General features: G+C 41.3%; 2 protein-coding genes across 5 annotated transcripts in view; one reads left to right on the top strand and one right to left on the bottom strand.

Annotated features, from left to right (window-relative positions):
• Positions 1-14881, bottom strand: part of LOC146608094 (tensin-1-like) — a 71555-nt gene that overhangs the window by 10101 nt on the left and 46573 nt on the right. For all 4 annotated transcript variants that reach the window (XM_085348323.1, XM_085348322.1, XM_085348321.1 and 1 more), the window contains 4 exons: positions 7012-8652; positions 5889-5969; positions 5377-5540; positions 3980-4064 (listed from right to left, as the gene is read on the bottom strand). In XM_085348323.1, the coding sequence (XP_085204449.1) occupies positions 3980-4064; positions 5377-5540; positions 5889-5969; positions 7012-8652 (1971 nt within the window). The remainder of the gene's footprint in view (positions 1-3979; positions 4065-5376; positions 5541-5888; positions 5970-7011; positions 8653-14881) is intronic.
• Positions 1303-3647, top strand: LOC146608095 (macrophage mannose receptor 1-like). Its single transcript, XM_085348327.1, has 2 exons — positions 1303-1361; positions 2969-3647. Exons 1-2 carry the CDS (start codon positions 1303-1305, stop codon positions 3645-3647), a joined length of 738 nt encoding a protein of 245 aa, XP_085204453.1.

Below are 14881 nucleotides of genomic sequence, written 5' to 3' on the forward strand. Positions count from 1 at the left end.
TATGTAACACTTGAAGGCTCATAGGTGTCAAACTCTGGCCTGCGGGCCAATTTTGGCCCGCAGCCTAATTACATGGTAATTGCATGGTAAAGGGTAAAGGTGGGCAAATATGAATGTTTGTGCAAAAGAACACCTTCTTATTAGAACACTTGTGAGTTCAGGACTAATGACAGGAGAGAGGACTCTGGGGTTCCCAAATATCAGTATCACACAGACTGTCTGAACACGGAGGTCAGTGCTATAACTGAATTGAGTACATATATTTTGGGGGCAGTGGTTGGTGAGATGACTTGTAAGTTTGATTGTTTTGACTATAAAAACACACCTGGTTTGATGGAGGCAGTGAAAAGGACAGATCTCTTTTTCAGTGTTGTTGATAGGATTATAATTTAATGTTAATAGCTTAAATATATCCTATGTTATCCCAAACCTGGAGAGTTTTTCAAAGATTATAAAATACACCTAAGTCCACATTACTTTATATTTAATTGCACCAACATGGCCAAAGAATAAAATGACAAAAAGCAAAAGGATGGAAAGATAGAAAGATAAAAAGCAGAAGTAATAAAGATTGTTTCTTTCAGCCCTCACTGAGTTTCTTCTCTTGACCTCTACATTTGCATTTGAAAGAAATCACTAACAACATGGAAAATCCTTCTTTTGATTCGTTTGTCGGCTGTGAAGTCACGCAACCCCTATTAGTTGCTCTTTCCCAATAACCTCAGGCTTCATGTCTGTGTCTTTCTTTGATATATTTGAAGTGCATTGATGACAGAAATTTAAAGAAATCAAATAGCTGTTGAATTTAATTAAAAATATGGAGACCAAAATTACATTCCTAGAAGACCACCCATATGGAAAGGATATATATACATCTTATAAAGTTTGTATCTGTCTTGTATGAAACTTGTATGAAAAGCATACAAGGGTGAAAACACATATAAGGTCCCTTGAAAAATTATATAATGAAACTTGTATGTTTTGGATACTTACTAAAAAAATATATGAAAGTAATGAGAAAGTGGCCACTTTCATGAGTAAATCATATGTTTTTACTATTTCTTTTCCGTATGGGCAATGTTGGACGAGGAGTGCACAGAACAGACATAATAATGAGTGTTTAAGAAAGACTTTTATAGTCTGTTTCTTTCCTTGAAACTTTGTTCTCTCTTCTCCCTCGACAATACTGATGGGTTGAGCGAATGACAGAGCCTGCCTATGCAAATCATTTCTGTCAAACATCTCATAGCTTTGACACTTTGGGTATTCACAGCTTGCAACACTCTTTGAAACAAAACAATGATGGATCAGGTCTTCGTCTGGACCCTGCTCCTCCTGAGCTTTTCTGGAACTTCTAGCAAGTACAGTGGGGCAAAAAAGTATTTAGTCAGCCACCGATTGTGCAAGTTCCCCCACCTAAAATGATGACAGAGGTCAGTAATTTGCACCAGAGGTACACTTCAACTGTGAGAGACAGAATGTGAAAAAAAAAATCCATGAATCCACATGGTAGGATTTGTAAAGAATTTATTCGTAAACCAGGGTGGAAAATAAGTATTTGGTCAATAACAAAAATACAACTCAATACTTTGTAACATAACCTTTGTTGGCAATAACAGAGGTCAAACGTTTACTATAGGTCTTTACCAGGTTTGCACACACAGTAGCTGGTATTTTGGCCCATTCCTCCATGCAGATCTTCTCGAGAGCAGTGATGTTTTGGGGCTGTCGCCGAGCAACACGGACTTTCAACTCCCGCCACAGATTTTCTATGGGGTTGAGGTCTGGAGACTGGCTAGGCCACTCCAGGACTTTCAAATGCTTCTTACGGAGCCACTCCTTTGTTGCCCGGGCGGTGTGTTTTGGATCATTGTCATGTTGGAAGACCCAGCCTCGTTTCATCTTCAAAGTTCTCACTGATGGAAGGAGGTTTTGGCTCAAAATCTCACGATACATGGCCCCATTCATTCTGTCCTTAACACGGATCAGTCGTCCTGTCCCCTTGGCAGAAAAACAGCCCCATAGCATGATGTTTCCACCCCCATGCTTCACAGTAGGTATGGTGTTCTTGGGATGCAACTCAGTATTCTTCTTCCTCCAAACACGACGAGTTGAGTTTATACCAAAAAGTTCTACTTTGGTTTCATCTGACCACATGACATTCTCCCAATCCTCTGCTGTATCATCCATGTGCTCTCTGGCAAACTTCAGACGGGCCTGGACATGCACTGGCTTCAGCAGCGGAACACGTCTGGCACTGCGGGATTTGATTCCCTGCCGTTGTAGTGTGTTACTGATGGTGACCTTTGTTACTTTGGTCCCAGCTCTCTGCAGGTCATTCACCAGGTCCCCCCGTGTGGTTCTGGGATCTTTGCTCACCGTTCTCATGATCATTTTGACCCCACGGGATGAGATCTTGCGTGGAGCCCCAGATCGAGGGAGATTATCAGTGGTCTTGTATGTCTTCCATTTGCTGATGATTGCTCCCACAGTTGATTTTTTCACACCAAGCTGCTTGCCTATTGTAGATTCACTCTTCCCAGTCTGGTGCAGGTCTACAATACTTTTCCTGGTGTCCTTCGAAAGCTCTTTGGTCTTGGCCATGGCGGAGTTTGGAGTCTGACTGTTTGTGGCTGTGGACAGGTGTCTTTTATACAGATGATGAGTTCAAACAGGTGCCATTCATACAGGTAACGAGTGGGGGACAGAAAAGCTTCTTACAGAAGACGTTACAGGTCTGTGAGAGCCAGAGATTTTCCTTGTTTGAGATGACCAAATACTTATTTTCCACCCTGATTTACAAATAAATTCTTTACAAATCCTACCATGTGAATTCATGGATTTTTTTTTCACATTCTGTCTCTCACAGTTGAAGTGTACCTCTGGTGCAAATTACTGACCTCTGTCATCATTTTAAGTGGGGGAACTTGCACAATCGGTGGCTGACTAAATACTTTTTTGCCCCACTGTATGTTTACATTGAGGAGAAAATGCCTTGGGATAAAGCTTTAAGTTACTGTCAGCAGAAATACACAGACTTGGCCCCGGTCAGTAATGAACGGGATAACCTCAAGCTTCAGGAGCTCTCTCACAATCTCAATGACTACATCTGGTTAGGACTGCTGAGGAATCTCTCAGACAAAAACAAGTGGCTGTGGTCAGGAGGTGGACAGGTGACTGAGCTTTGCTGGAAACAGGATCAACCTGAAAACCGACCCAATGAAGACTATGGACTTTTTGATAACAAAAAATGGCGTGATGCACATGCAGACCATATCAACCCTGTCTTCTGCTACAGCACAGTAGTGGTGGAAGAGGAAAAGACTTGGGAGGAAGCTCTGGAGTACTGCAGGGAGCACCATGATGACCTGGCCAGTGTGGCATCAGAAACTGAGATGCTGCTGATCCAGAAAGAGCTGAATAAATATCACACCACTAAACATGTCTGGATTGGTTTGCGCTTCTTATCTAAGGACTGGATCTGGGTGGATGGGCAGGAGATGGACTACGAAGCCTGGGATGAAGGGGGAAAACCATTGTGTCCGCAGGCTAAGATGAAGTGTGCAGCCTTACAGAAGACAAGAGGGCGTCTGAGTAGTTGGAGGGCTCATGACTGTGAGAAGAGACTCAGTTTTATTTGCTACTGAGCTGTTTCCATTGCAAAATCATTTAAAGCCTTTATTTACTGTAGTTTGGTTGTTTATCTTTTTTTTCTTCTATTTTATTTGGAGTTTGTTCTTTGCTGTGTATTTGTTTCATTTATATATAATGAAAACAAAATTACTTAATTTAAACTTCAGCCTCTGTTCACAATTCAGTGTTTTCCAGCAGCCTTTCTTGTGCATTTTTTAATAAAGAAATAAATGTAATTTAGATTCAGACCAACAATTTCTATCTAATGTCTTAGACAGAGTGAGCCTATGTGTGTTGTGGCTATGACTAGGGGATGGAGAATATGGAATATGGAATAAATTCTCACCTCCACCACCTCCAAAGGTGGAACTGTTGGCAAACCTGTCTGTTTCATTGTCCTGAAACGTCTCTCGGTAGCTGTGCATTGGACCCTGAAAGAGATGATCAAGGCACACAGATATGGAGTTATGTCAGGAAGTATAAAAGAAAAGTATAATTAGTCTACAGAAAAATCAACGCAGCTTGACTTGATTAGAGTCAAGACACAATATCATGACAGAGTAATTAATAAGCTAAAAATAATTTAAAAAAAAGAGAAAAATCAAACTAGAATGGATCAACCAAAAAGACATGAAAGCTAAAACCTGCCTCTCTTTAATGGTTTTTGCCCAGAACTTTAGATTGACTAGCAGACATGCCTGAGGGGTTGTACAAGTTCCTACACCGTGAGCATATGGGACACATAAAACAGAGCAAGACCACGAAGATATTTAAAAACAAGTAAAAGAAATTAAAATATGGAAAGTGCAGGAACATCAGTGTACTGTGTTATTCCTCCTCTGCAGCGTTCGCAGTCAGCTGTGGGTACTTTACAAAAGTTTTGCGTCATCACATCAGTCAGCTCTGCTTGATATAAAAGCATGCGTAAGTTTCTCTGTCTCACTCAGAGCAAGCAGAGTTTGAAGTTCAAGCACATTTTTCCGCAGATAAGAGAAACAGAACAGAAAGTTAAAATCCAAATCAGCAGTCACTGCTAGTTTGTTGCTTGGTTGGGGTAGGTCTGAAGTCAGAACTTTTATGAACAATAAACAGTCGAGAGCTCGATGTTTTACTGTAGCTCACCTCATGCTGAAGGGGAAATTGTTTAGGACTCTTTTCCATAATACCAGGATAGGCCCAAAGCTGGGCATGAAGTATGACTGTTTGCTTCCTCCTGCACCACCCCAATTAAAAACATGTCGCTATATGTCGCTATAGCCCCTTCGTGCATAAAATGAAACTACTTCAGTGCAAATATGAACTTATCGGCTAATAATAGCTACTTGCGGAACTATCAGAAGCAACATTTCTAATGGCACAATAGAATTTAAAAAGCAAATAGGAGAGAGAGCAGAGACATCTGTCAACTATGTAACATGTGTTGACATTGGATAGGTTGTCCACCAGAGGGCACTCTGCAACTTCCCTTTGGGCAGTGCACAGCCTGCTGACCAGTGCAGAGTCAGGCAGAGGGTAAATGAATAACTACACATAACAAATATCAAGTAAAGGGTTTATTTTCCTTGTCTAAAAGAATATGCATTTACATATTAGAGTTTCAGATTTTTTAATCAGCTGATGCTGGTATTGGTCTTGAAAATCCTACAACAGTCAGCCTCTAGGATTTATCATGATTTTCAGTGGGGACAAAATTAGTGACAAAATCATGTGCTCGTGGCTTAACCATAAAATCAAGTGCTGTACCTCTCTGGGTCTTCCTCCTGGGTTGAGAGCAAGATTGTTGGAAAAGTCTGGTGAATCCACTGCTGACGTACTATCATGGCCGCTCTGGTACTGTCCCTCACTCGTGGTCCGACGCCTGCCCGTCTCCTGTGTCACTTCTGGGGTCATCCCTCTGGAACGAACTCCTGTATCCCCCAAAATATTTGAGTATGAGGAATCATCAAATCATTATGCCCTTTTTTAACATCTTTTTATGTTGCTTGTGTAGTCCCGGGATATTTGTTCAAAGATGTATCAGCTAAAGAGAAAGCATCCTATCAATATAAAAGGGCAGCATCATTCCCTCTTTAAGAGAGGCAGAGCCAGTGAGAAAGATTCTCAATGTTTAAAAACGTGGCTGCAAGTAATAAGAAAGCAGTGGGAAAGGACAAATAATTGGGAAAATGATGAGGAAGCAGAGAAAGTTTCTAGAAATGCAAGACAAATAAAATGAAACAAAGACAGAATTTAAAGGTGGGGTAAAGTGGACAAACCAGAGAAGGAATAGGAGCGATGGCGGTCAGATTGTTGTGGTGTCATGCTTTCACTGATGCCCCGAATACGAGCGTTGTACTCTGTTTCCGGGGAGGGATGTCAAGTGGTGGAAGGGAGGCAGCAGGTGAAGGTAGAGGAGGAGGAGGAGAGTGAGTGCAGAGGAAGAAGCAGTGGAGGGTAGGGTTTCCATACAGTGAAGAGATGGGTTGAATGGAAAAGGAAAAGAAAAGTCAGAGCAGAAATGGATAAATAAAAGTATTCTCCAAATGAGATGACACGCAAGCCCCTAGCTAAAAAAGGAACTTACATTTTTGTTCCACTGGGAGGCACTTTAGAGCTTCCAAATCATTTCAAAGAAAATCGTGCATGCCGACATTGCATGGAAGCTGGGATCTCTGAATGCCTGGCTATTCTTACTCTCACCTCATTTCCACTCTCAGCAGCTCTGCACAGCTCTCTGAGTCAGAGAAGCTAACTTTATGAGTAAGGCTTATTCCTCTAATACAACACCCTGTAATGGATCGGTTATAGAAACTGCACCGCTGGCATTCTACTTGGTTCTTAAGATTACAGAGACTTCAAGATAATGCGTAAATTGTGTTAGCCATTTTGGATATATAAGTTTTGTTGAATATCATTTTCAGAATATCAAAAGTGTTTTAGGCTATATCATATGCTACAAATCTGCTTTACATCTTTATGCTTATTTATTTGCTCATTAGTTTCAGGCAAATCATCCATAATGTTCCCTGAACCTCCAAAACAGAGCATCGCTAATGACTGTATTAACCTGCTCTTTGAGTCCCCTTTAGGGGCTACAACATGCCACCATCAGTCCAACAACCCACAAATACTGACATATGTGTGTTTGTGCAATCTTTTCCTTGAAAACAAGAATAGCAAAAAACGATTTCACATATTCTTTTTTAAACCTTAAAAAACTTGGAAACTTTGAAGCTAATCCATAATAGACGTAATAGATAATCAACTGTAAAAGAATTAATTTATGCACAAAAAAACAAAGAACAGCATAATATCCTGCAACAGTTACAAGTCCAGTACCACTCACTCTGTCCCTTCCTTATTCATACACTAACTCCAGACAATATCTTGAAGCCTTACCTGCAATACGGTGTGCTACCAGGCCTTCCAAGTTTAGCGTCTCCTCCTCTGCATCTTGTTCTCTGGGCAACGATGAAGAAGATGTGTCCTTGGGCTGTGGAGTTACAGTGGGAAGGGGTGAAGATGAGGCACTATAGCCTGGATACGGAGACGAGCCCTGCAGTTCTGGGGAGTGTGATGTGCCACTGCTTGGGTGGGAGTTCATGGGCTTCACTGGGGTCTGCTGATTGAAATTAGAATCAGTGGTGTAATGAAGGGGTGCATGGCGAGTATGGAGGTAGGGCTCAGGAGTGTGCGTTGGGGTGATATTTTGGTGTTGGTAGCCAGCATTGGGCCTCTGGGGAGAATGCACTGGAGACTCCATAACTGGGCTCTGGCTGACTCTCCCAGATGAGCGATGGGGCTGATGAATGCCGTCGCCAATTGATCCAGAGCTGTTGTAGCCATGGATAGCAGAGTCTGCTTGGTATGATGGCCTGGCCAGGGTCTGGGAGAATGGCACCTGGGATGAATTGAGGCTGTTCTCACCAGGGGGCGCACTGTGGGACTTAGACATGTGAGAGTTGATTGGGTCTAGGTCAAGCATCAGCATATTTAGTGCCTCGATTGACTGCTCAATGTCACGCTGTGAAGCTGAGGTGGGAAAGTGGGGCAAGCTATGAGTTGACTGAAGAGGAGGACCAAATGGATCGTCTGGTAGGCTATGCTGATGCCAGGCACTGAGACCTCGTTGTACAGCATCCCGGCTACTGGTGCTCCTCTCAGGGGCCCTGGGCATAAGTTTTGGGGTGGTCTCAGGGCTGCTGGCAGGTGGGTTCCCAAAGGACTGTGAACGATACATCCCTCCTCCATTTTGATAATTGTTGTAACCCCCCTGTGGCGATGGTGAGTCCACGGATCTCTCTTGCATCGCTGTAGGAGTTCGTACTCCATGCACCGGCATCTCGCTTCTATCAAGGTATGGCTCGTCGTTCTGGCCACTGACAGGAGTCTGTGATTGGTAGTACAAGTCAGCTGGTGTTGCTTGGCCCTCAAGGGATGAGATGGTGCCCAAACTGTCCACACTGTTGCCCTCTTGACTATTAGGCAGCTCGTCGTCGAGAATATCTGTCTCACGCTCCTCTGTTGAAGGAGCGCCCACTAACCTGGTGTGGCTCCCGTTGACATGCACCTGTGCAGGAACTAAGTGTCGTACTCCTCCTCCTGGACAGGTAGATGTAGGCAGGTAGGCTTGCCGCTTAGTTGGTGCCTCAAGGCCACTCAGAAGTTGGTCGAGCTCTCTTTTTTCTTGCGGACTGAGTGGTGGGTGAGTTGCTGTTGGATTGTTGTGGCTCACAGCACTCTGCACAGACTGGCTTTGCTCATCTGTGCGATCAGTCTTGATCGATGCGGTAGAATTGCCTGAGTCACTGCTCACAGACAGGGTATGGTCGACAGCAGGGAGGGAAGTGTGGCCTGCCACAGGAAGGGTGTGGTCAGTAGTTTGCAGGGGATGGTTGGTGTGCTGCAATGGGTTCTCGTTAGTCAAGGGGTTTTCACGGACTGGGAGGCCATTGACTGTGACAACTCCCTCCAGGGAGTCTTTTTTCCGGATTTGGGCATAAAGACTTCCATCAAGTGGGCCCTGGGTATGAACAACATCTGAAAGAGAGAAAGAGTACACAATATAGTAAACAACATACTAAAATTATGAAACAGCTCTCAACTCTAAAGTTCATGAAATGGAATTAACACAATTAAAAAAATACTTTCATTTAAATAATTTTGTGTTTAGGAAAAAACTGTTTACGTTAAGGTTAATGGGCCCCAATCATCAAGTCATTTTTTTGTATGGGACTGGATCCCTGACACCACAAACATAGTGACCCCCCTCTGCACTCAACTCGTTTGATTCTCAGCTGCAGCATGCTGCCCAGCCACCAGCAACACAACCCCTGCAGCTCTATTAATAGCCAATTTTCAGATCTTAAAGCCCCTGTCACGTTGCGTCAGTGCAGGCCCACATGGTCTGACGTTAACATGGGTGGGTTCTGCACAACACACCGAAACAACTGGTCTGTGTCAGCCAAAGGGAAAAGGAGTCATGCCAGTTTGAAACCCCAGAGTTGGACTATGAGAGGAGCTGTCGTCTTTAGGTTGATTTCTTGCTGCTGAATCATGCTTGCAAAACAAAACCAGAGTAATTGCGTACATATTGTGCAATGCTATGAATAAAAGTAGCCACCTAACGCTTTACAAGAATGTGCAAACCATGTATGGGTGGACATATTATTATCATTTATTTTGTGGTGTTTATCACTTATAGCAAATCAGACAAGGTAATATTTCATCTGAACCAAACAAGTAAACTAAATTCCTTTGGTCTGGCTATGGTTGGTCTGGTTGGGTGTTAAAACAGTTTCAACTATTCAGCTCAAACTTTACACTGTTAGCTAAAATGCATCATAATTTCTTCGTAATAAACAAACTTTAATTAACTGATAGCTAGAGCTTTACCAATACCTATATTTTGTGATTTAAAAATCAGGTGATATTTTTTCCTATCAGATATACAAAACAGATACAGATTTCCATAACACACACCAAGCAATATAATACAACAATACAGTTTAAAAATAAACCTGCTTTATTGTGTATTACTTGTCTATGCTCGGCCTGACTCTGCTCAGATCAGCTGGTTGTTGTGCTTGTAGTCTTCCAAAAATGTGTTGCCAACAGGGAAGTTGCATCCATAGGTACATCGATACTTACTGAGCATAACACTCCGCTAAGACGATTGAATTATTAAATTGAGATTTTTAGCTAGCTATTGTTATATTCGGCTGACAATTTCGACTGTTTAGCCATACCATTTGCAAACACAAGTTTACTTTCACATTAACCGAACTAATCTTTTCAAGCACCCCCTGGCTACTACAGAGATATCACTTGGAGGTTTTCTTCCCGTTCACCTCTTACATGAACACCAAAGATAGGTCTTATGCCATATGCTCCAATATTTTATCCATATAATAAATACACAGTCTAATTGTATTTTAAACTGTATTTTAAAAAGTTAAGATAAGCTATTTAAAAATGTAGTTTTACACCAGCAACAAATCATTCTGTGGTACTACCAACATATTTACAAGAAGGAAAGTCATGCGACAGCAGTGGCTTTCAGTATCTAGTGTGCATATGCAGAGTGATACACAACATATACAGAAGCATGGCTCATATGTAGGGTGTTCCAAATTGAGCGACCCCTGGGGACAGATGGTGAATCACTCAGACCTCAGCTATTTCCAAACCCATGTCAACAACAGCTCACGGCCACAGTAGCAACAAGAATGAGAGGACAGGGGACGAAGCCATAATCACAGTTTGTCCCTGTGGTTGCTTTTAGTGTTGGCACATTATGAAAGCATAATTCCAGGTTTACAGTTACATTTTGTTTGGACTTGCGGAATTACTCCAAAGCCTTACGCATAAAGATTTAAGCCAAAATAATGAATCTTTTTGTTCTTGCCAGCAATATATACACTTTAAATATTCATGTTTCTTATATTAAGTTTCTTCAAGTTCTAAAACCCATATTTATATTTTAAATCAAACTCATGTAAACATCCTTACCTGTAGATCAAACTTCCAATTTTTTTTTTCTGTGATGATTAAGTAAAAAAAATCAGGAAAGATTAAATATTTCCTTTTCAAAACAGTGATTCCGTTTCAATCTACAATTCGGAAGTCCTTTCGGAGTCTCTCAGTGACTAAACCTTCTGCCTCTGAGCTTCTTCTCTCACTCCCCCTGTCCTCTCTGATTCATGTCACCCGACATGTGCTCTTCTGGAGCGAGGTGGGGCTGTACCACTGAAACACCCGCAAGGGGTGAGTTGGCACTCTGGGATGATCACTGAGCGTTCCCGGCAGCGGGGGAGGAACTCCACCAATGTCACCACCTCTACCTCCACCCATGTGCCTGGAAAAAAAAAACTACAACTCCTGCACCATCTGTCTGCCTGGTAATGCCATTAGGGGGATCCCTTTACTGTGCATCTCACTCACTCCCCCACATCCTAAACTTTAAATCCTTAATAAGTGGGAGGTTCTATTGTTTAAAAGAATCCCATAAACTCTATTAATTATATTAGAACCATAAGACTTTTCAGAGATCGGTTGTGCATATTTTCCACCAGCTGAGCTCTCGGGTCTTTTCCTCCTTCTGACCTTTAACAGAATAGAAAATGCCTTTGTTCTGGTTGATAAAACATGCTCTTTTAGACTTGACTAAGCCACGATGGCACTTTTCCAGCTGCAATTTAACCCCATAGTGATTGTAAATCATCGGAACAAACACTGCCATTTGCCATGTTATGGCTCAGATAGGACAAACTAAAAACGCACAGAGCAGCAGCATCTGGGTAACAGTGTAGTATCAGCTTCCAGTGGATCAAAAATCTAACAGACCCACAAATACCTAATTTGGTCTCGCCAACTAACAGATGTTAAATGAGCCAGTGGGATAAAATTACAAAAGTGAAACCAGTCTCTGACTCACAGGGTGATTGTTTCTGTAGTGAATTTGATCTTTTTAAAGATGGTTTGGGGTATTTTTATTTTTGGCATTTTTTGTTTTTAACTTGTTTAGATGTCACATTGAAGAGAATAGAACCAAAGAATTTGAGACTTTCACTACGTTTTTACACTCGTCCCAGACTCACGCTGGTATGTGCAAACATTGGGAGACAAACATTAAGTGGTATGCATATCTGCTCCAGATGTAGCGTAAAGGAAGAGGGGTAGACTAGTGTTAAAAGAGCTTGACCTTCATCTGGAATACCAAGGGATGAGCATGCTGCAAATAACCAGCCTGCCAGAGTTCCCTTCAGCCAGGCAATGATCATTGTTTCTGTTTCAGAATATGCAAGTTCTGCTAAACCTGAGATGTTTTTGGGAATCTGTCATATAGAAAATTTACTGTTTTCACTACTGTCTTGCAAGAATGAAAGTTTTCAGACAATCTGACCTGCCATCTCCTGGCCAGTATGGGAAGACACAGGATCCAGAGCACTCCTCACTCATTTCTCCAAGATGCAAGCAACGTCTGACAGAATAATAGGATTTCATGCATTGGCTGAAAACGTGTCACATGTTTTAGGCAGTCAGCTATCAATTTCGGGATGTCAGAGCTTCTATCATCAGAAAAGTCCAGCAATTATGTGATATTATAAGACCGTTATAGTTACTATAACATTCATATAACATCATTACTGCCTGAGAGAAGGGCATTAATACAAGAATATATGGATTTTTTTATGTTTGCAAGATTTAGAAATATGAATAGCCAAACTTATCAGAAGCTACTTAAGTCTCAGCACTGGCCAAAGGACTAAAAATGACATGTCCTAGATTTGACTTTGCTTATGAAATACGGACATAGTAATACATTTAATGTCCAACTATGCCAACAGTCAAAAGATATATCATGTGCCAGCCTGGTGCCTATCGTAGAACTGTCAATGTTAGGGAGCAGAGCTCCAGTGTGGTATTTAATCCAGTGACCATTATTATGAATGACACAAACAAGCAGCTCTCCAGCTGCATAGAACAAATTGCTTTCTTATAGTGTCGATAAATAGCTGCAGTGGGCCTCAAATTAGATTGGTTGAGTCACCAAGCCTTGGCTAACACAAATAGCTTACAGCTTGCTTCTTACACCAGTTAACAAGTATAACATGCCATTCCTTCTGCTGCAAAAGGACAATGCCATGCCATCACTACTACTATTTTTAATATGTAGATGAAGCCAAATCAGCTCAAAGAAATATTTGAACATATTGAAGCAAGAAAAAAAAAGCTTTTGACTTTGTCAGAGTCTTTCAGTCTCTCTTACTCACACACTCTGACTCAAACCTGTGCCTGTGCATGCTTTGTATTCCCTCAAGTAACAGGTGCTGTCCTTTTTCACGAAAGTGCCAGAGGCATTACTCATGTTGTGTTGCACGTAGACACGCATACATCCACACGTAGCACCTGGCTCTGAGCTGTATTCTCTTAAGTGTTCACTTGAGTGTCTCATTGCTACATCACAGCCTTGGAAACAATTAAAAAGCCATTTAAACACCTGCGTCCAATAGCTTATTATAAATAGACAACGTGCTACACAAACTGTTATTGCCGTATCCATCCAGCTGGGATGGAGATTACACACATTGTTAGTACATTCAGGATTAGCAGACAGGTTGATTGAAGTGTCCCATTTGCCAACATACCTATATCTCAATTAAAACATAGTTAGCATATCATTTGATACTGTATACTGTCAACATGTCATATGTACAATACTTCTGTTCCAACATGTATTGTTTTTTTTCTTACAAAACAAAAATAATTTAGTTATCCAGCATGTTCTCTGTAGTCATGATTCATTTAAGTAGAGTTCAAACTTGATTTGTTGGCATAGTGATAGAATATTGGTCAATTTGTTCATATTGAATGTAATTTTTATACAGATGTTACAGTTTTCTATGTAAATTACTGACTATACAAAATGACACAGATTCCCAGCTGTGCCGTGGTGTTCAAGGGTTGCAACCTTAAGATAAGCTGAACACGCCTAAAGGGCAGACCGTGACCTTCTAAAATATAGGAGCCATTTTTTCAAAATAGACAGATTTAAATATAGAAGCACATTTAAAGTTTACGTGCAAGATTAAATGGACCCATATGGCGTGTCTCTCACCCACTTAGAGAAGAGGCGTGAAATTATAGCTTTCGTGGACACAGATAATGTTACCTCTTCAATGAAGGTCTTTTTGAAATTGGGAGTATGTCTGCCTAACAGTTAGCTTTGTCAACTGTGAAAACATTTTCACTCTGTTTTGCAACAGGAAGCATTGTAACTCACATTTCAAATGTTTCTATTTTCTGTGTAATACCATAGTTTTAGAATTCTAAGGTGTACATTTTATTGGTAATTTAATGTATTAAATATAATTGACTTTATTTTAGCTGTAGAATAAGTTCAAAGACATACAGTGAAGTTTTTACATTACTCTATGCACACAGTGGTGTAATTACATCGCTGCTGATTCCACAGGAATTAAGAGCTTCTGTTTTTAAACAAAATGGACTTGATTAATTGATCATCAGTGTGAAGTGAGGAGTTTTGGCAGTTTGCTGGATGGGAGCATTCAGGTGTGTAAACACAATGCCGCAGTCGTTCCAGGAGTGGATGTTCCATCAAGGTCAGACAATGCTCAGAAAAACTGCAAAGAAACTCAAGAGCTACACCTCAGACTCTACAGGTTTCAGTTAGCATGCTGAATGTGAAAGTTCATGAGGGTAAAATTTGAAAAAGGCTGAACAAGTGTGTTTAGTATGGTTTCCAGGAAAAACACCTTATTTTAAAAATGACAGTTTGTTTTAGGTTATCACAGGTGAATCTTTACAAACCCAATGACTTCTAGAACAATGTCCTTTGGACAGATTAGACAAAAGTGCAGACAAACCCAGCACATGTGCACAAAAGACCTCATCATCAACTCTCAAGAATGGTGGTGGAGGGGTGATGATTGTTTTACAGTCACAGGACCTGTGTAACTTGCATTAGACCATGAACTCCACTGTATAGCAAAGTGTTCTAGAGCAGCGGTCCCCAACCTTTTTCGCGCCACGGACCGGTTCATGCCCGACAATATTTTCACGGACCGGCCTTTATGGTGTTGCGGATAAATACAACAAAATAAAACTAGTACCGTAAAAAAGAAGATTTATTCATAACACACATGAAAAGACCCAGGAAAACCGAGTTAACGATAAAAACGATAACAAAATAACGCTCAAAACCGATAAAAACCCTGAAAAGCATACATTTCACACCTGAGCCGCA

This window comes from Diplotaxodon limnothrissa, linkage group LG23 (assembly GCF_057381915.1).
Source record: "Diplotaxodon limnothrissa isolate DT_005_m linkage group LG23, D_limnothrissa_male_GT1.1, whole genome shotgun sequence".
Taxonomy (NCBI): Eukaryota; Metazoa; Chordata; class Actinopteri; order Cichliformes; family Cichlidae; genus Diplotaxodon; species Diplotaxodon limnothrissa.

Coding starts and splice junctions, on each gene's coding strand:
- LOC146608095 (XM_085348327.1), top strand. CDS start 1,303: ATGGATCAGGTCTTCGTCTGGACCCTGCTCCTCCTGAGCTTTTCTGGA. Junction 1,362..2,968: donor TTTTCTGGAACTTCTAGCAA/GTACAGTGGGGC, acceptor TTTTGCCCCACT/GTATGTTTACATTGAGGAGA.